The following is a 22,386-nucleotide window of genomic DNA, read 5'->3' as shown; positions in this document are numbered from 1 at the left end:
CAGCCGGACTGTTTTGGATAAATCAGACTTTTTCCACTGAGGATGATTCGCTGAAAAATCAATTCATATTTTCTTCTATGGCAAATTAAGTCACGACATTTCAAGAGCAGCCAGACAAGCGATATATCTGACATACTCCGGAAAGGTTGAAGTTGTTAAGAATTGTGAGATAGTGGAAAGGGCAGACAAAAGATAAGATGTGGTATCAGAATCAGTGTTCAGCAGGAAGGATTGACTGTAAAGTATTATATCATTACTAAAGGTCTAATGGATCTGACCCAAAATTAATAAAACAGTTCAAACAGGAAAAGATTAGAAGTGACCTTTCCACTCAAGGAAGATATTTCAATCTGAAGAGCAGCGAGCGTTCTCTTTAGTGTCATTAATTACTCTGAATCTTCGTCATACGTCTCAACCACAGACGGAAAACACAGAAGATAAAAATAAATCAGTTTTAGAGAAAGTTATGAGACATGTCGACAACAACAGGACGACATGTCCTGTTTGAACTCATAATTCCAGACTGCACAACACGAAAGAATGGATCAAATATTTCCTTATCGAAAAATGAAATCTGATTGGCACAGACTCATAAGTCAAAAGACAAAGATCTTGCCTGCTGATGTAGGCTTGTTTGAAGTCTGGTCTCATGCTGATTGCCTGTCGATAGAGCTGGTCGGCTTCCTCGAGCCGTGATTCATTTGCTCGGATCAGATTGGCCAGGTTTATGTAAACATTCAGATGGTTGGGGGCCACACGTGTCGCGTACTTCTTACCGGGGATAACCTGCGAACAGAGAGGTCACAGTTTTCACAGAGAGACCGGAACCTCAAGATACTCCACGACATTTTTGTGCGTCAAAACGAGACAAAATACACATTCTGTGAATTTCTGAGTTGGGTTTGAGAGCAGCAGCACATCAGTAATTGGGCTGGTGAAGAGGAAGATAACTAGGAGAACAGTTAAGCTGCTTTAACCCTCTGTAAGCCTTAGCCCATTTTTGGTCATTCGCAATATTTGCCTGTTGTGTTTTGGTGTTTTTTTCTAAGCTTGGGGCATGATATTAAAGACAGTGGAGTTATTTGGGTCAATTTACAAAATTTTTACATATATGATTTGGTAAGTGTAATGTCCTCCAGTGTACTCATTTTACCAACGTTCGTGCTCTTAAGCCAAAAATGGCAGCCATTGAAACCCATTCAAACCACGTTTTTTGATCCTGGAATTACTACATCAGAAAAAAAGGTTCTGAGTTACTCATTGTTGTGAACCAAACCACAGGGACCTAAAATTTAGATTTTTACCATAGAACACCAGATTGCGCCATTTTCTTAGTTTTCATCCCTTTGCCAAATTCATGCTACTCTCCCTTTATCCACTAGGGGCACAAATCCTGCTCTAGAGTACCAAAGGGCAAATGGGTTCAGACTTTTTTGAGTTCACTGCATACCTTGAGATGTCTGGAAGTGGTGTATGTGTGTGTTTAGTGAAATTATTTTGTGTGTGTGGGAATATCTGTAGCCAAAATTGGAGTAATGAATTCCTTATGGGAAAAATGCCCTGATTAAATCCCCACCTAAAAGCATAAAACACTCAAAGTTTGAATGCCATTATTCTGCAGGAAAAAATCATATTTTTTTTCAAAACAGCTTTGACATTGTAGGTTTGCCTTCAAAATCTATGATGTTCAGGGTTTTCAGCTGAATGAACCACTTTTCATGTTTCCACTGTGGGCCAAACTTCATGTAGGTTTTGATTATCATTTTTTTGGCTCTTTTTGGGAATTTTTGCTATAGTTTTACATTTTGGAGCCTTCCATGCAATTTTGAAATTAGATTCAACCAAGGAAGGTCTCTGTGTGTTGATATTGATCCTCAAGATTGATGTATGTATATGTGGATGGTGACAGTAATGTGTGTGTGTGTGTAGGGGGGATCAAATTATAGCCAAAAACCTATAGAGAAAGCTCATTTGCTTTTCATGGGTTTTTTCATAACAAAGGATCAGTCACAGACTGGCATATGAAGGGTTAAACTTTTGAAAATAAAATTTGTTTCAATTGATAGTGATGAATGACTTCCATTGAAAGATTTTTTTTCAAAATTTGAAAAAATATATTATTGTATGGCATATTTATAACAGTTTAGACTGCCCACTTTTGGTCAATTTGAGGCCAAAATTGTGACTTTTTGATAAAAAACATGACTTTGCAAAAAAAATAATGCAGTCATTTAATTAGTGTTGTTGTGAGTCATCAACATATGTTAAAATGTGTTGACCCCAAATTTTTTTTTCCAGTTTTCATTGTATTATACAGGAGATAATAATTTAGTGTTTTTTCATCCCCTAAATTCCCCTCTCTGGCACTGTAACACGTGGTAACTAAAGGGTTAATTATAATATTAGTGAATGTTTAGTATGTATCATTAACACTGAAGTTAATTTAAAGATTAAAAAAAAAATTGGAACGATCCATCAATATATGACATATTTATATCAGTTTAAAGCAATGCCCATTTTTGATCGCCTTAAGACCTTCAACGTAACTTTTTTAAACATAGGACATTACATGAAAAATAATGCAGTGATAAAAAAAGTGTTGTTGTAAGTCATCAACATATGTCAAAATGTGTTGACTCAAAAAAAGAATTCCAGTTTTCATTATATTATGCAGGAGCTGATCCATTTTTGGTGTTTTTTTCTTCCCCTAAATTCCTCTCTCTGGCTCTTAAACACGTCGTAACTAAAGGGTTAATTATAATATTAGTGAACATTCAGTATGTCACATTAATACTGAAGTTAATTAAAAGATTTAAAAAAAAATTGGAATGATCCATCAATATATGACATATTTATATCAGTTTAAAGCAATGCTCATTTTTGATCGCCTTAAGACCTTCAACGTAACTTTTTCCTAGGGCTTACAGAGGGTTAAGCTTTTTAAACGGCCAATTTACATTCCAGCGGCCGCCAAAACCAGCCTGGAGGCGGAGTCAGATGTTGGTATCTAATAGGGGTGTGACAAAGCATGCACCAGATGTCCTGTCTCGACTTGGTGTCTTCACTTCACAGTAAAAATAACACAATCAGACTTCAGATGAAAAATAAACAGGTCAAGTTCTCTAGAAAAGTGATGTAAAAAAAATATCATGATGTTATGACACATGACGGGAACATGGGCATGGAGACGATGACGCTTATATTACACAACCCGTGCAAATCTAGATGAGTGATAACAAAGTTAACAAGAAACATCCGAGGAAGAGAGGAATCATTTTTGAGATGTGAACAGCGATTTCAGAACATTTCTTTTCAAAAACATCCGTTTACACATGGCGCTCGCCTGCCGGACCAAGCCCCAGGCCTGGCTCCAGGGTGAGGCTCCGGTGGCCCTCCGGACAGGGTACACTTGGAGCTGTTCTTATTCGTCATCAGGTGTCTTGGGGACGCACTTTGTCTGTCCCCTCACCTAGGACCTGTTTGTCTTGGGAGTCCCTACCAGGGGCAATTGCCCCCAACAACATAGCTCCTAATCATTAAGGCACTCAAACCCCTTCACCACGTTAAGGTGGCGACCCATGGATCCCAATCCCAATCCACTTTATTTATATGGCTCATTTAAAAAACAATGAAGTTTAGCAAAGTGCTGCACAGTTCGGTAAAATAAGTTATAAAACACAGAACAGAAAACGCTTTCAAAGAGTGAAATAAAAGTTACATAAAATACACTTTTAAAAAATAGTTAAAAATCCCACAAAAAAGTCAAAGAAATAATAAAAAAGAAATAAAATAAAAAACAATGTAAGAGCAAATAAAGATCAAATTAAAGAACAGACAGGGACCACACAACTCTCATGCTGGATTAAAAGCCAAGGAGCAAAAATATGTTTTAAGACAGGATTTAAAAGTCATTAATTTTGGGGACAATCTAACATGGGGGGGGGGGGGGTCACTGTGTCACCTGTGAAACCAAAATACAACAAATATAGTATTATTATTTCTTAATGTTTTATTTGGCTTTCTCCAAATTTGTGCAAATAAACAGAAAATACCAGTCAAAAGTTTGGACACACCTTCTCATTCAATGTTTTTTATTTATTTTAATTATTTTCAACATTGTAGATTAATACTGAAGACATCAAAACTATGAAATAATCTAGTTTTGCCATAATCTGGATTACAACAGTAGTCAAATAGGGCTATTCAATGTGTGCTAACCCTACCTCTGAACAACACAACTGATGGTCTCAAACACATTAAGAAGTCATTCTACAAATGAACTCTTGACAAGGCTCATGTTAATTAGAAACCATTCCAGGAGACCACTTCATGAAGCAGACTGAGAGAATACCAAGAGTGTGCAAAGCTGTCATGAAGGAAAAAGGGGGCTACTTTACAGAATCTAAAATATAAAACATATTCTGCTTTGTTGAACACTTTTTTGAAAATTAAATAATTCCATATGTGTTCTTTCATAGTTTTGATGTCTTTGGTATTAATCTACAGCGTTTCAGATAATTAAAATAAATACAAACTCTTGAATGAGAAGGTGTTTCCAAACTTTTGACTGGTAGTGTAGGTCTGTGTTGATTTACCAGGCAATGTGATGCAAACATTACACTCTGGCTTCCACAGTGTGGTTTTATTTTATTATTTATGGGGGACTTGTTGTGCCTTTTTATTGAGAGGATATGAGAGTGATTAAATCAGGAGCTGGGAGATAGAGAGTGTGGGGAATAACACGCAGTAAAACGCTGCCTGCTTTATGGGCTATAGCCTCTGTACATGGGACAATTAAATTTACCAACATGCCAAACTGCCCCCCCCCCACCCAAGCGGCAATCTCGGGTCTTAAAATATGAAGCCCATGCAGAAGAGCTAAAAACTGGTTCAAAAAACGGCTTCGGTCTACGTAGCTAATCTCTCTATCGGCACACACTGTACAAGGGTGAATTTATTTCTAACCCAACGGTTCAGAAGATATTAAGATTACGAGTTTTTGCCCAAATAAGGACATGACTGACTTGATTGACAGGCGGGAACACAAAGCTGTTGGCTAGGAGGCTCAAAGCCCGCCTCTTTACGTCACACTAAGTTCGGTTGAGTTCAGCATTTCCAATATGGCACCCACGGACGATTGGCTTCAAAACAGCACTTCAAGAACAGATGGGTAAGCTCAAGTATACTATGTCCATTTTTCTATACAGTCTATGCCCCCACCGCAGCATGCTTTTGATGTCATGTCCTGAATTCTGGGAGCACCTTCCCACAGCCCACTGGCTCTGTAAGTGGGCAACAAAGCGGATCACATACTACAAGATTGTAACCAATTAGCAACAGGGAGCTTATGTGCCTTATATTGCACCTCCACCTCAGCCTATGCCAGGTACTCTCCCTAATCCACCCTCTCTTACACCAGGAACCGATCTACACCATTCTCACAAAGACGTAACAAAAATAAATAAAGCCTTGTGTGTTTTGGTTAATTTACCCCCAGAGCAGCTGCGCTCCAGATTAAGCCATATTTGTTTTTATATTAATTAACTCTTATCTGATTCTGTGATCTGAGTCTGGCAGGAGCAACACAAGGAACAAATGACTGGATAGGGTGGAGTGGTGCAGCTAACTCAGATATTAATTAATCTTCCTCTCAAACTTAAACACAGCTTCATGCAACTTGTTCCAGACATCTGTTGACTGTACTGTATGTGTGTGATGCTACCTGGGGCATGAGGGATTTGGCAACCAGGTAGGCCTCTTCTGCCTCTCTGGATCTGTTCAGGTTCTTGTAGGTTCTCCCAACATTCATGTGAGCACCAATGTCATCTGCAAAAAACATCGCATGGAGCACAAGACAAAAGAGAACAAAATGAGTACAAAGTGAGTTATGTCACTATAAATGTGTTTCACACCGTTTCGCTTTGTTGAACCACCACACTGATGGTAAGCATGAATAACACGATATTTAATGATGATGTCATTACAGCAAAATGCACCAAGAGGCAGGATAAAAGTTTCTGGGAACATTTTGATAAAGGAGAAGCATTAAAAGAAAGGTCAGTCTGAACAAGCAGATGCTGATTACTAGCACAGCAGGAAATCCTCAAAGGATTATATGTTTGTGTTTGTAATCTTAGGGAAACACTCTTGGGTGGTGAACCGGCCAAAGTGCTGATTTCTGGGCTGAGGTCAAACTTCCTGAAAACTGAGCTATGAAGCAAAAAAGAACGTAGGAGGATGCTTATCTCACTCCTACTTCACTTTTAATGAATAAAATGAGAGGAGAGTTGAGTGCATACTCTGAGTGTAGAGAGTGTTAGTTGAGTTTTGGGAGTTTAAATGAATTCAAAGGGCTTTAAAAATAAGTATAGAGACAAGTTTCTGGAACAAGCAATTAAAATCCAGAACAAACAAATGAACACAAAGGCCCCTCGACTTGTTATTTCATTAGATGTTCTGGAGAGGATTTGTTAGTTCTGGTCAGGCTGAAGTTTCACTATGAATGCATATAAGTTTGTTTTTAAAAGCTCTCCCATTTAAGACGTCTGAACCTCACAGCTGAATGGACTCACTGAATCTGACTCACTGTGAAAGACAGTAGGAAACTGGATGTAAATATGTGTTTACTGCATGAAAGGGTTAAAATAAGTGTAAAATCAGCTGCCAAATGTGAACTTCTTACTTAAGTACCAGTACAAGTCTTTTTATAGTATGTGTGTTAATCTCTTGTTTAGATGATTTATAGTCACCTGATTTTTGACTCTTACCTGGCTGGACGCGAGTGGCCTGGAGAAAATACTGCAGAGCCCTCCCGTAATTATTTTGGTTCTCCAAAGCATGGCCAACATTGTTCCACAGCTTAGCATTGTTCTTGTTGACCTGAGGTGTCAGACAATTTAAAAAAAATCCCACCTCAGTAACATGTTTGGTTTGAGAGTGATCCCTCACAATCATTTGAGGAAAAGTTGAGTCATCTGTTAGAACAAATCTTTTATCACCTCGTGATCAAAGGCCTCATTTAACAGTCGAACACTGGAAAACAGCCAAGACATACTGGCACTGACTCTACCCTCATTATCTGCTTACCTTCAGGGCTGAGGTGAAGAGGGTGTATTCTGACTCCCAATCCCAATTTCTGTTGAATGTTTTCAATGCATGTGTGGTCAACAGCACCCCAATTATCAACCAGGAAATCTTCTTCAGGTTTCTGTAAACAAAATCAATAAAGTTTTATTGACGGAGCAACACAAACAACGAAACTGATATCTTTAAATGATTAACTTGGACTTTGTTCATATTAAAAAAGGTCTGCACACTTAAAAAGGACAAAAAGAATCAGGCAGCCTCTCAAAATTAGAGCATCCGTTAACAAGACACATGAAAAAGAGTCCTGTGATTCATGTTTCTCTGAGGTTACTGTGAGGCAATTTCAAAATACCTAAGTTATTATTTAATAACACTCAAGGCAGTGCCAACATTTCTGAAGGTACCTACCCTTTCTGTGAGACCATTTTGAATCCATGTGCAACGAGAACACAGAAGCCCATACTGGGCACATAAAGGACCCTCTCTGCCACCACAAAACCCACGGGGAAGAAGAGGTTGGACGCAGGGATGAAGGGCAGGACGATCAAAGACAGTGCCTGAAGAGAGGAAGTGAAAGCACTTTAAAACTGTGGCACATCTTAGACATCCTTTTTCAACAAACTTGGAACTCCATGGCATCGTACAGATAAGTTCTTCTGCTAAATGTTTCATGCACATGCAGAATATACTTATTGGATCAATGAGTGTTTAGAGATCTGACAAAATAATTTATTCCAAGACTTCAACTTCATTATCTTTTTCAAGCTTCAGCAATGTGAGGATTTGAAGCTGTTCACTGTCATATATGAAGAAATTAAAGGGTGAATTTGAACCTGGGTCACCCGCTTTGAGGAATACAGCCTCTATACTAGGGATGGGACATGATTCTCGAATGCTTGAATGTTCGTTCACTTATTAAAAATCAAAGAATTAATGTGAATATTATCTCATTTCAAAGTATTATTATATTAGTATTTTCATTGTTTTCACCGGTGCCAGGTTGTAATAAGGTACTCCCGCCAGACGGCGGCTACAGAGCGTCTTAAAGCTGTTTGCTAACTGTATTAAATAACAGCAGAAGAAGAATGCTAACTTTATCCATTCATCCATCCAATATCTTGACTGCTTATCCCGTTTGGTGTCACGGGGGCTGGAGCCAATCCCAGCTGACTTCCAGCAGAAGGCAGGGTACACTCTGGACAGGTCGCTGACCTATCACAGGGCAGCTAACGTCATTAAATAGGGAAAGAAGTCTGACACATTGGCGGCGGTTGCTGGAAATATGTGCGTAGTATAAGCGGCAAACCTCTGGTCGTGAGAATTGAAGCCAATGCAGAAGTGTTAAAAACTGCATTTTCACGAGTGTCCACTTGAGGCTGGCTCCAGAAATACCGGAAATCACATACACACCCATTCAAAACAGCCGATCTTTACAGCAGAAATAAACATGTTTACAGCCTGGTACAAAAAAACAAGTGTAGACTGGAAAGTTAATTTCTCAATCGGCACACACTGTACGGGGGGGTGAATTTTTCATAACGCTGCAATTTGGAAGATATTAAGATTACGAGTTTTCCATTATGAGAGGCACAGCTGACTTGATTGACAAGCAGGAACACTGTAGCTGTTGGCTAGGAGGCTCAAAGCCCGCCACTTCACCTTACACTCGCTTGACAGAAGTTATGTTCAGTTCAACATTTCCAATATGGCTCCCGCCGCCGATTGGCCTCAAAACAGCGCTTCAGAAACAGATGGGTGACGTCATGGACACTACGTCCATACAGTCTATTCTCTGTACATTGGAGCCTGCTTTTAAATGTAATTGTTTTCTTTGTCTGATAAGGCAATGATGGTAATGCATAGAGTCTAGAATAAAAAAATGGGTAACACATTTTTAAACGTTAGGCAGAGAAAGCATGAAATATGCAGACCTCAGCTATGATTATCATAACTGTAATTTTTCAATTAAGTCTGATATTGAATAGATTATAAAAGTAGGGAGTAAAAAACAAATACTAGATTAGATACTAGATACTAGAACTTAAATAAATGTTATTTCTAACTTTAGAGCCAGCGAACACTTTAGGTAGAGGAAGCACTTCAGATCAGGCCCCCCCCCTCAGTGCAGAACTGTTCCCCAGAATAACCTGATACGTCTGATACTCCATGTTAGACAGCAGCAGCCTTGAGAAGGAGCTAAGTAGGTTGATGTGGTATGATACTGTTACACAACACATTGCAAAACACTCCCAGCAAAGCAGAGTAAACACTGCAGAGGTCATATCTTATTTTTACTGTTTGTGTTGATGTGTGGTGCCCTTTCCGAAACTGAAGCGAAGGGCAGCACTCAAAGGAAGTTTAGTGACCTAAAGGTAAAAGAGCCGGTTGCACAACAGATTTTAATTTGTTTCTTTTTGCCGCTATGAGAAGTCCCCACTCGTTCCAGCTTATGTTTCATCTCATTTCACGGATCAGCCTGATATTTATGTATCTATATCATTGCATCCATCTATTTGTGTATGTTTCTATATCTGCATGCACTGTGTTTATATCTCTGTAGATATCTTCATATGGTTTTATCTGTCTGCACATACATCAGTCCCTTTATCTATCTCCCCATCTATATCCCTGAATTTTAATATCTACATTTATTTTTCTGTTGATTAAACTTCCTTATTTGTTAAACTATTTACTTATTTTGTCATTTTGTGTTTAGTGAGTAATGTGGGACAATCAGGAGTTATATTAACAGGAAATGAACACTGAAAGATGCAGAGAGCCTGAGAAAGTCCTGTACACTTCAGTACTTCGCTGACTTTCAAACAGACAGTAAATTGTACGATCACCGAAATAGTTTTGGCGCTGACTCATGAGAATTAAGTTTCATTATCTTCAGTTCCTGCAAAACATTTGATGTGGCTTTGATCTTGAAGAAGTCCTGAAGTAATTAGCTCTCTTGCAGTTTTTTTTTTTAGACTGCAAAAAAAGACTGAAAGACAAAAGGAGGTCTTTCATGTGTGAACTTTTTTAATATCATCAAAGTATGCATGTAATTCTGAGTGGTTTGAAGAGATTCAACACGTTAGTAATGGAGGGGAGAGAAGCCTCGCAGTCTCAAAGTGCCTGGCAATGAAACATAGATTAGAAGCTTTTTGTTTGTAGACCTCATCTGACAAATAAGGGGTATAATGTGTGCAAGAAAAACTCCAGACAGTGCAGCAATAAACTGTGGTTTAACTGTGTCTCATAAAACGTCTCAGTACTGGAAAGAAACGGCTTTCCTGTTGTACTTTTTTTTTTATGGCTTATGGGTTATGTGTGGTGTTTTACCTCAAGCCTTCCCATAAACCACTGGGACAGCAGTAGCCAAAATCCTCTTAGATCAACGAGAGCTCAACCACAGCGTGCTTACCACTGCAGAAGTCTGATCTCTAAACTTTGTGACCAGATAAACATTAAGATTAAATCTGCGGTGGAAGTCACACTGGCAGACGAGCGAGAGACTTGATGGCACTTGGAAATAATCAGTCAGCTGATGCTTGCACTCACAAGGACGATGCCGCCATTGTCTTTTTCTAGAACCATCTATTTTCACCATCCTACCAGCTGACATTGGCACTTAGCCATTTCGTCTAGAGTTGAGCCAGACACCTTCTCTCATCACTTGTTATCTTAAATTGAAGAGCCTCAATCAGACAAGCACTCCACAAGATTTATTGGCTTTCTAGTAGCGTCACCACTGTTTTCTTAGAAAGGATAACTACGACCTAATAGGTGAGAGGAGCTGTCAAAAAAAGTGGCGCCACAAGGTGCGTGTACCTCACTTACCTCCTAGAGCGCCACCTTCTGGGTTAAATACCAGAACATAATAAAATACCGCTCTATATTTTATACTTGTGTAATGGTGACACTGGTTTTCAGAGCATGAACATTTTTAAAAGCAAACTCGAGACCGACCTTTTTAGTCTTGCTTTTAACTGAGTTTTATTCTTATAATAGTTTTATTTTACCTCTCTTTATTTAATTATTTATTATCTAGTTCAGATTTAAGACACTTTTTATTTTATTTTATTTATTTATTAATTGAATTATTTTAAGTTTAGCATCTTATTTTCTTTTAATGGTTTAATATTTTAGTGTTTTATTATTTCATTAATTTATTTTATTTTGGTGAGCTTAATTTCCTCTGTGTTTCCCCCTCATTAAGATATCATGAGAGCGTTTCCTCAGTTCGTTCAACAACTCCTTATTCATTTTTCATTTATTTATTTAAATTTTATAGATATTATTATTATTGTTGTATATATTGTGTACTTAAAGCTCCTGTGAGGAACTTTCTGTTTGTGTTGACTTTGGCGTCCCCTTGTGGACAAAGTGATCTTGCTTATTTTGTCTGTACATGTGTAAATTATGTTATCTCCTCCCACTTTCAACCAACAGTCAACTATTTCACTCATTAAGAATATTTACTGCAGAAAAAGGGTTTTGCTTTGATGCGCTGTCAATCATCTCATCTGACACCTACCCCCTCACAGCGATTTCAGGCTTAAAAATAACAAAACAGAAATGATCAATTCCTTTTCTAAGAATCTTGTTTGCTTTTCTAGGTCATAAAAAGCCACCACTGTTAGTTTCAGTCCATTTCATGACCACTTAAAAACTCCTCACAGGAGCTTTAACCTTAGGATTGTGGGGTGGGTTTGGGGTCGGAGCTAGGGTTAGGATTAGGAATGGGGGGTCTTTTTATTGATATATACATATTTGATTTTTATTTTTTATTCTATTTTAAGTTGTTTTTATGTACAGGACTTTGTGTTACAATGTCATTGTATGAAAAGCACTTTATAAATAAAGTTGGATTGATTGATTGATAGTATATCTAGGGCGCTGCTCACTTTCAGATGAAGAAAACAAGGGTTAGAGGTGTGCCATATACACCTTATTTAACAGTTTGTTCAACAGCTTTTAAATATTCTTTCAACACTTCGTCTCACCATGATGACAGTCTTGGCAGAGCTGTTTCTGTAGCGCAGGCTGTGGTAAGCCAGAAAGCCCATACAGGCAAAGAACACCAGGGTGGCCAGGTTACGAAGGTCAAGCAGCGACTCCACCAGAGGGATGGTACCCATGGTCCAGTCACAGCAGAGCTCAGAGGGATTCAGCAGCAGCCAGGCGTTCACAGGAAGCAGGTAGTTGAAAGTCAGTTGTCTGGCGGGAGTGGGGCTGACTGCTGCTGGGTTATCAAACCTAGGATAGAGCACAAAGACGGAGAAACAACTGTCAAGTCAACTTTATTTTAAGTCAACTTTATTTATAAAGCACATTTAAAACACCCAGTGTTGGCCAAAGTGCTTTACAAGGTAAAAAGTAAAAATTACATGAAGACAACAATAAACAACAACATAACAGGATATTAATGTCCTCTTCACAAGGAGAAGGCCAAAGAGAAGAGATGTGTCTTCAACAAAGATTTAAAACATTCAACAGTTGGAGCCGATCTTAATTGGAGTTGGCAAGCCATTCCAGAGCTTGGGGGCTGCTGCTGCAAAGGCTCGGTCTCCCCGGGTTTTAAGGCGACTTTTAGGCACATCCAGGAGCAGCTGGTTTGTTGACCTCAGTGCTCGGGTTGGGTTGTGAGCATGGAGAAGATCAGCCAAGTAGGATGGAGCCAATCCATTTAGGGCCTTGTACGTTAAAAGTGCAACTTTAAAATCAATCCTGTGACGGACTGGGAGCCAGTGGAGAGCACGCAGCACAGGTGTGATGTGCTCCCTCTTTTTCCTGCCAGTCAGGAGGCGAGCTGCCGCATTTTGTACAAGCTGCAGGCGCTGAATAGACACCATGTCTAAGCCCACATACAAAGAATTACAATAATTAAGCCTAGCCGTAATAAAGGCATGTACAACTCTCTCTAGATCCTTAGGAGGGAGATATGCCTTCACCTTCGCTATGAGTCTCAGCTGGAAGAAGCTGGACTGAACCACAGAAGAGATTTGTTTCCCAAATTTGAAGGCACTGTCAAAATGAACTCCAAGGCTCTTTACAGAGGAGTGAACATTAGCTGCGAGAGGGCCAAGAGTGCTCCCATCGAACTGTTGGGGCTGTCCGAATACAATGACCTCAGTCTTTTCCTCATTCAGGTGCAGAAAATTTAGGCTCAGCCATAACTTTACATCTTTCAAACGGTTGAACAAGGACTGCAGGGATCCATTCCTCTTTAAGCTGAACGGCATATAAATTTGCACATCATCAGCATAACAATGAAATCAGACGCCATATTTCTGGAAAATAGATCCTGTGATCAATGAAGCACAAGGGGAGGAAAAGAGGGGGATAGTTTGGATGTGAAATTTAGAAGTCGTTGCAATTTGTTTCCTTTTTTTTAAATATTTTGTCACATACATCTTTTGGTCTCTAAATCTATTTCTTAGGGTGTGAACTTGATGAGATGGAACAACCACATGTAGCAGAGTTTTGGTTAAGGTTTTTAGCATTTCTAACAACAGAACTGTAAACATTGAAACAACAGCTTTAATCAAATATGGACTGTTTCCTACAACGTTCATGACTCCTACAGGCAGCTGAAACCAGTGTGCCGCAAAACACCAAGTAATGTGACATGTGTTGTGTGCAATGTTTTTTAATTCAAATATATACAGTATATACACGAAACAGTCTAGAGAGGCATAATATTTCACTTTTCAAACTAGATCCATATTTTAAATAAAATAAAATAAAATAAATAAATGAATGAATAAATAAATCCTAATACTAAAACCACAAAAGAAATGAATTGCACTAAAATACTGCAATACAGCTGAATCTGAAGACAAGCACATCACAGTGTAAAATATGTAATGTGGTTCCCTGCATGACAGCCGTGAGATAAGTTAGGACAGCAGAGGAAAACGATAAGCAGGGATGTGATTAGGAAAGAAAATACACAGAGTGCAGAGCAGGTCAGAGCACTATCGTAATTTTAACTGCACAAATATATGACCTACAATATATGCTTGATTGTAACGATATCTGCATCCTCCATCAGTTTGGTTAATGCCCATAAATCAGATTTACTACAACCACCAAGCACAGGAAACATAAAGTCAGCAGGATCTGGGGCAAACTTTGTTTCCTGTCCTAATTGCATGTCAGCAATTTTGGGAAGACTCAGTGTTTACACTGAGGAGCACCACAAAGTATCTGATCCAGTCTGTATAACCCTGTTTCTACTACTATCCATACCACTATCATCTTTCTTCATCTCCTCTATCCCTCATTTAAACCCCAACTATGTCTCAGCAGATGTGTGTCTAACATGAGTCTGGTCCTGCTGGAGGTTTCTGCCTGTTAAAGGAAGTTTGTCCTTGCCGCTGTAACTAGTTTAAAACTGCAAAGTGCTCTGCTCATGGTGGATTAAGATGAGATCAGACTGAGTCCTGTCTGTCAGATGGGACTGGATCTTATGCTGTCTTGATGTTGGGTCTTTGTTAACAATTTAACAGAGTACGGTCTAGACCTGCTCTGTTTGGAAAAGCATCTTGCAATAACTGTTTTTGTGATTCGGCGCTATACAAATATTGATTGATTGATTGATTGATTGATTGATTGATTGATTGATTGATTGATTGATTGATTGGTTGGTTGGTTGGTTGGTTGGTTGATTTCTCAACCCCCCCAGGGGATCCCGACCCACAATTTGGGACCCCTGAGCTAACAGACACTCTTTACATTACTTTAGCGTCAGCCTACGTTCACAGCACTGCAACAGCCAGAATGGCTCACCTCTGGATACATAGAGTCTCATGTGTTCACTTTGTCACTTACCCAAAGATGACTTCACTTAAACATACAAATATAAACTTAAAAACATCTTCAGATTACCATTTTCAGCAAAATAAAGATCAAAACAGTGATCATGCTGTGAGCAGAAGACAACAGAGTCAAAAAAAACAGAATCACCATGAAAGGAGTCCAGAACACTTGACCCAGTTTTTAACACTTTTTTCAGTCCAAGGTAGGAAATACAAGACCAAAGAGACCAAACTGAAATCAAAAGGAAGTCCTGCAGGTCGGCTAAATCGATTTCTGTCTGCCCCGGCACAAAATAAAAACTGTCTTTGTTGCTGTTTCTTATTGATTGGGTCTGGGTGGTCATAGGTTCAAGCTGACAAATAAACGTTTTAACACGGTTTTATAATAAAAGAAAAAAAAAAAGGACAGACAGAATCAATTCTTTCCACCTCGATTTTTAACCCCAGGTTTTTCCTTGAAACCCAGTTGGCAACAGATTTTGAATTATATCCTTTCAATGAAGTCCTGCAGAGTGGAGTCTTTTAATCTAGAAGGTTTTATGTGAACAGACTTTTCTCCTTAAATAAGTCTTAATTTGAAGGAAATAAAAAGAATGACGTAGAGATGTTTTGAGGCTCAGAATCCAATTAAATACGTCTCTTCAGTTGTGGTTGATGATGTTAACCTTAATTAAAACAACTCAGAGAAATAATAAGGTTTGAAAGGCAACATCAAACATATGACAGCACAATATCTTTTTGTTTGTTGATAGTACCTTTGTCTCTTCCACCTGAGGCTGTTGCACTTATCCATCTCAATAAAGAGACGTTATAAATATTGCACATTAAGTTTTGTGTATTTGTAGATAAGAGTATCTTCTTTCATCAATGCTTGCCGAGCTGACTTCTCAGTCATCTCTTTAACTGAGATGGATGAGGCGTGATAAGCACCGAGGCCAAGTTTATATCAAATCCTCTGAGTTCTGTTTAGCTTGGATTGTACGGTAGTATTGGAAACCTGTCTGATGTATTTATTTATATACATTATATACGAAGTGCTGTCGCTTCATCTTCATCTGTCTGACGTGAAAGAGGACACCAGGTGATATAACCCGTCCGTTATAGATTCAAAGACGTTAAAGATGGCCGAGGTAAGTGCAACAGATGGATGTTTAATCTTAATCTTACCGTTGCACAATTTTTACATTTAATCTGGTTTAAAACATCCTTCATACACTCACACCTAAGGCTATTTATCAACCTGACAAGCATGTGTTTGGAGTGTGGGAGGAGAGGACACGCATGCACATGGAGGACATGCAGACTCAGCACAGAGAGGCACCTGTCCAGGGAGAGATATGAACCATGAACCTTCCTGCAACAACAACAACAACAACAGTGCTAACCACCACACGCATTTTAGATTCATCGTTCAAATAAAAAGCTGCACTGATACACCAGTGTGACCTCAAACCATGACTTAGAGGGAGGAGACCGCTGCAGACTTCTTATTAATGGGACTTTATTCCATTTAGCAAGCATGTCTTCAGTTTAACAACACAGATCTGTTGCTTTTAAGATGAGAAACCTACATATCTCTGATCTTATTCTTTTATTTTATTATTATTTGTATTATTATTATATGCACTTCCGGGTCTGGCTCCAAGCTATATTTCAGAAGTTTTAACACCATATGAGCCGACCTGAAGCCTTAGATCTTCGGGTGGGGACCTCTTGGCTGTTCCAAAGTTTAAGCTTAAATCTAAAGGGGACTGAGCATTTACAATTAGGGCCCTGGACTTTGGAACAGTCTGCCTGAGGAGCTCAGGCTAGCAGAATCTGTGGAATCTTTTAAGTCTCTTCTTAAAGCTCACTTTTATAGACTTGCTTTTATGTGATGTTGTCTTCTTACTGCTTTTATTATCCCACTTTGTTTTCCTTTAATATCTCATTCACTGCCTTTACTGATTTTATTCATCTTGATTTTTGTTTTTATTTTACTACTTTTATCTTTACATTCTTTACCTGTAAATCTCTTTTTCTTTATTTCACCGTAATGCTTTTATCCCTCTTTTAATGCTTTATTCCTTTTACTGTTTGTTTCCCTTTTTATTCTTTCTTTCCTTTTATATTTTAAATTGTCTTATTTTCTTGGTCCTTTGGTCTAAGTTCTTATCATTGGGTTCTTGTATTGCCTGTGTTGAATCATTGTTTGGGTCTTTTGCGTTTGTTTTCCTAATGTGTGATTTAAGTTTGGTCTATAGCAGGGGTGTCAAACATGCGGCCCGCGGGCCAAAACCGGCCCGCCAGAGGTTCCAATCCGGCCCGCGGAAACGACTTTGCAAAGTGAAAAAATGACAGAGAAGACATTAACTGCAATTTTTCAATAAAAGTAACTACTATTTCAAATTTGTCCTCTGGGGGTTGCATAAAATCATAGCGCTGAGGGAGCGCACCTGAACAGCACTTTTTTTTTTACCAGGACTTTTTTTCTCAAAGTGAGAAAATAGATTACTTGCTGTTTGCATAATTCAACAGCTGTTTTTGTAGACAGATGGTTCATTAAATGTGAACATTTTCAGAATGTACTTGTACCTTTTTGCACTAAAACAGAGGAAACATTTTGAGTTGTCGTTATTTATAGGTTATTATGTTGTGATTTTACTGCTCTGGCCCACTTCAGATCAACTTGGGATGTATGTGGCCCCTGAACTGAAATGAGTGTGACGTCCCTGGTCTATAGTCTGTCTGCTGTAGAGTACTCTTTGTGTTTGTTTTTATGCTCCCTTTGGGAAACACTTTCCTAACCCTCACCCTTAGTATTTGACAGTGGACTATATCCCTAACCCTAACCTTTGGGCTTCCTCACAACCTATCACCTCACTCAACCCTTACCCTAAGCTTCAGGGGATTTGCCTAACCCTAACCTTTGATCTTCGTCAGTGGACTTTATTCCTAAACCTAACCATTGGACATGTTTGTATTTGAACACCATACCCACAATCTTGCCCTAACCCTAACCACCCGGGTTTCTGCCTAACCGTAACCACTCTGGTTAGCGGTTCATGGATGATTTACATATCAAACTACAATGCATAAGCTCAAAGTGATACACTACACACCTAAGGCATGAGGTTCTGACTGACAATGAAAGCGTGAGTGACATGCATTGGTCCATGCAAGCCCTTGGCACCCTAAAATGGTGCTGCATAAATAAAGGACTTCTTCTTATCACTATTATTATTATTATCATTATTATTATCAAGTGATAGCTCAAGATCTTGACATTGGTGGACTAAAAATCTTCCTCTGGTTACTTTAAATTGTTAAAAACAACAAGGACATTAGTCAACGCACTACGAGAAAGGTCTGCTGGACAGGTTTTATGTTTTTGGCTGACAAAAAAAAAGAATAAAAGTTAGTTTTACAAAATAAAAAGCTTTATTTTAATTAAAAAATCAGTGCTTTTCAGTTCCAGTATGTTTCCCGTCGTGATAACAGATTTTACTGAAACTGCTGCCTCCTCTTCCTGCTGATGATCTCTCTCTCTTTGATGTTTGAGGTAAGCATATCTAGTCTTTCAGTGTGCGTCTGAGCTCTTCTGGTACAGCAGGTAGTCCAAACTTGTTTTAGAAGACGTACAAACTAATCACTGCCGGCATGTTGATAATCGGCCAATGCTATATTGTTATGGCTCGAACACAGAAACTCTCTCAGACAATCTGGAGACGTCTTCAGGATTATGGAGGATTAGCACAACGGGGCTAATTGTCTGGAACTTTATCTTGGCAATCAAATTCCATTTGGTTGAGTCTTTGTGGAGCCCTGAGCAGCCAAAACAGTCTACGCTCAATCGACACATTGTCCAATAGAAAGAGTATCAGTCATTGGCGGAGTGTTCTCACTTACTTTATAGTTTATTGAAATCTTAATCTAAATAACTAATATTACTTATAGCACATAGAAGTAGATGTTTGTCTCCTGGTCTATTTCAACTTTCAATTTCTACCACTGCAAAAGACATACAGTGTACAGAGTTGAACTAAAGGATGTAGACACTGTTTTTTCTGCCCTTTGCTTCATTAGTTTTTGTTCATTTAGTGAATATCGGCTCCATGTATGACGTCCACCATTTTTAGAATTTTTTTTAAAGTTGATCTATTCAGTATCATTTAAAGCAGCAGTTTAATGCAGGTCATAATAACTCTCTATAGATTGATAAGATTCATGATTCAGTAAATTAACTTTTGACAAAACTGCAGCTGTACAGTAAACGGGGGCGGCAGTAGCTCAGTCCATAGGGACTTGGCTTGGGAACCAAAGGGTCGCCGGTTCGAGTCCCAGTCAGGACGAAGTTTGGCAAGTGGACTGGTGGCTGGAGAGGTGCTGGTTCACTTGCTTGGGCACTGCAGAGGTGCCCTTGAGCAAGGAACCGGACCCCCAACTGCCCTGGGTGCGCTGGTTGACTGCAGTATCCTCACTCTGACATCTCTCCCCAAGCATGTTCACTGCATGTGTGTGCATTTGTATGTATATACCAAAAAACTGTATGTGTAGCATGTCCAAAATAGCAGGAGTGAAAAAATTGAATTTCCCCCCTGGGGATCAATAAAGTACCTTTCTTTCTTTCTAACTTTCATCAATATAAATCTGTAGTTTAATCTACGTTAATCTGGATTCTGTTGTAAAGACTCGGGCCAGCTGTGGCTCAGGGGGGTCAAGTCGGTCGTCGGTCATCGGAAGGTTGGCGCTTCCATCCCAGCTCTGTCAGTCACGTGCCGAAGTGTCCTTGAGCAAAACTCTGAACCCCAAATTGCTCCTGCTCTTGTTCAGTGAATGTGTACGAATGAGATTAGCTCATACTGATGGTCCCTCACTACACAATAGCCTCTACCATCAGTGAGTGAATGTGGTGTGAATGGGCGAATGTGACGAGTAGTGTTAAAGCACTTTGAGTGGTCAGAAAGACTAGACTATATAAGTGCAAGTCCATTTACTATTTACCATTTAAAGACAAGTTTTCCAGTGAGACAACAGCCAAACGTCTTAACATCTTTGTGGACATCAAACTTAAAACCACCACAAGAAAAGACATGTCCTTTTTTTAATACTGCCAATATATTTTATAAGCCGGTGATATGTCTAATCTTGGTCCTTTTCAAGGTTGAGTCAACAGATCACCATAATGATTACTCTTCAGACTGATGATTCATTTAGAAATGTTGGGCCAATATCAAATTAAAAACCTTGTGGCCTGTTACTCTTGCTCAGTGTTAGTTGTGTCTTAAGCTAGGGTTCAAAGTCCACGACAAGCCACTCAGTGAAAGTGCTCAGTTTGGAACTTAAGTTGCTTCATTGTATGGTTGCACCATGAGGTTATGAGGTGTATCGTAACTAGTAGATCAAAGTACAAAAAAGCTATTTCCCAATGGTGTTTGTCTCTAAATGTGCTAGCAGATGAATACAACTGTCTAACAGACTCTTACTTTGAAATAAAAGGTATGTTAAATATGACAAAGCATTATGAAAAGGTGACAACTTACAGTTTAAAATCCCAACAGTGACATTGAGTGGGGAAACCTCCAACTACAACGTGCATAGAACTCCCGTTACGCTGGAACTATCTCAGCTGGTACAACCCCTAAAACTTTGGTAGAGTGTAAACTCCATCCTAAATTGCAGATTATGATCGAACTAGGCTACCTTTGAAGTCATGCATAGCTTGTTGACTTCAACATGCAGGTAGAAACTCCTTGATGTCACACAGATCTCCTGGTTCACAGTATCTGAGCTCTTGACATCTATCATGTTGCATAGATAAAATTTCTCTGCAGTGATTACAATCTCTGCTTTACCTCCACCAACACCATAAATACCACAAGCATACATCAGCCTAGCAGGTGTATCAGCATGCATTAAGGGGGCACGGTGTCTTCCGGGGATGCTAATGACTTAGAATAGATAGATAGAAGGAACTAAAGGATAAAAATAAACACCAGCTTTTCTCTCAAATTCACGCTCATGTAAGAGGATTAAAAAGATGTTATCATGTTTGATCTTCTTGGATGTGCGAACTGTTTGCGTTAGAGATTAAAAATGTGGAGCTACCCTGAATAAGAACAACAATCCAAATCCATGCTGATGCTGACGACGAGCTGCATGCTCCACAAAGTGGACGTGGGCCTGTGAGTCACATCAGTCAGCTGCAGGATGTCAGAGGGCCATGGGAAAGATTTTCTTCTTTAATCAAACAGAAACATTACATAAACTATTACATAATCTAAGAGAGAAAACACATCAGAGCAGTATAATGTGTTTATATAACCCTATAATCCATTTACATCTAAATCATGACTTTGACTATATTCCACTGCCCTTCAGTTTCATTTGTGCAGCCAAGATACAGCAGCTGTATTGAAAGGTTTAACTCTGACGCGCCGACAAATTGTAAAATCCTGAGAGAAATCTCATCACACTATATCAACCAAAAAACATTTGGTGACAAAAATGCCTTTAAAAAAATTGTTGGAAAATTAGTCCCAGATGAAACCTTCCAAAAGCTTTCAATCAAGAAATAAGATTGTAAAGAAATCGCCAGAACAGAGAGCGATCAGAAAGCTCTACTACCTGGATGTGAACCAGCACAGATGACAGATGGCAGCTCGTTGTGCAACGCTGTGAGGAAGTGTTTTCATCTTCAATGGATACAAGTTGTATGTGGGCTTTGTCGGGTTAAACTGGCATACAACCACTCGACCAAAGCAATGAGTAACCATCGCAGGCATGCGGACGCTAACCTGCAAGAGGGACTGAAGGCCGGTGGTGCTAGCTCTGCTACTGGTCACCACACTTGGAAAATCAATCTAACATTGTGATCCTATGTTTAGCCACTTCACTGTTTTTTCAGTGATTGGATTAGTCAGTTAGGCAGGATATAAACTTCTGTTTAAACCACTAGGACCTTAGTTGCTTCAGAACGTCCCCTAAAGCCGATACTGCTGCACTGTTCTTTGTACAACGGCTGCAGTAGCTTCAATCACCAAATCATAACCCATTCCTACCTGGTAAAGACAGGGAGCTGGGACTGGATGACCTGGACCCTGACGATGACGAGCAGCAGGGTGCTGATGACGAGGACGATGAGTTTCAGCAGAGTTTGCAGGACAGCGTAGGGGAAACCATCTTTACCCTGCAGGACCTGCCGGAGTGTGTCCAGCAGCATGGGCAGGGTGAACTGAGGGGGGCAAAAAGAGGAAAACATGGAGAACTTATTTGTGGAAAAAGAATCCAAACATGTCATTCTTAACATTTTGCTATGCCACCAAAATGTAGCTATATGGTATCCCTTTAAAGAAGTTGGATCCAGGGAGACAGTTTAGCACCTTCTGAGGCTACAGACCTCAAAGTGGGCGCCTAGATTCGAATCTGACCATTGTTCCTTTGCTGCATGTCATTCCCCACTCTATCCTCCCAGTTCCCCCCTTTCTATCCTTACCTGTCCTCTGAGCAA

General features: G+C 39.3%; 1 protein-coding gene across 2 annotated transcripts in view; it reads right to left on the bottom strand.

Moving 5' to 3' along the window:
- Nucleotides 1-22,386, bottom strand: part of tmtc3 (transmembrane O-mannosyltransferase targeting cadherins 3) — a 52,909-nt gene that overhangs the window by 12,399 nt on the left and 18,124 nt on the right. For both annotated transcript variants that reach the window (XM_034686054.1, XM_034686055.1), the window contains exons 6-12: nt 21,938-22,110; nt 12,081-12,333; nt 7,495-7,643; nt 7,087-7,207; nt 6,768-6,879; nt 5,723-5,826; nt 617-786 (exon numbers count right to left, since the gene is read on the bottom strand). In XM_034686054.1, coding sequence (XP_034541945.1) covers nt 617-786; nt 5,723-5,826; nt 6,768-6,879; nt 7,087-7,207; nt 7,495-7,643; nt 12,081-12,333; nt 21,938-22,110 — 1,082 coding nt within the window. The remainder of the gene's footprint in view (nt 1-616; nt 787-5,722; nt 5,827-6,767; nt 6,880-7,086; nt 7,208-7,494; nt 7,644-12,080; nt 12,334-21,937; nt 22,111-22,386) is intronic.

Source organism: Notolabrus celidotus, chromosome 6 (assembly GCF_009762535.1).
Source record: "Notolabrus celidotus isolate fNotCel1 chromosome 6, fNotCel1.pri, whole genome shotgun sequence".
Taxonomy (NCBI): Eukaryota; Metazoa; Chordata; class Actinopteri; order Labriformes; family Labridae; genus Notolabrus; species Notolabrus celidotus.
The sequence above is the reverse complement of the archived record's forward strand: the minus strand, read 5'-3'. Positions and strand labels throughout refer to the sequence as shown.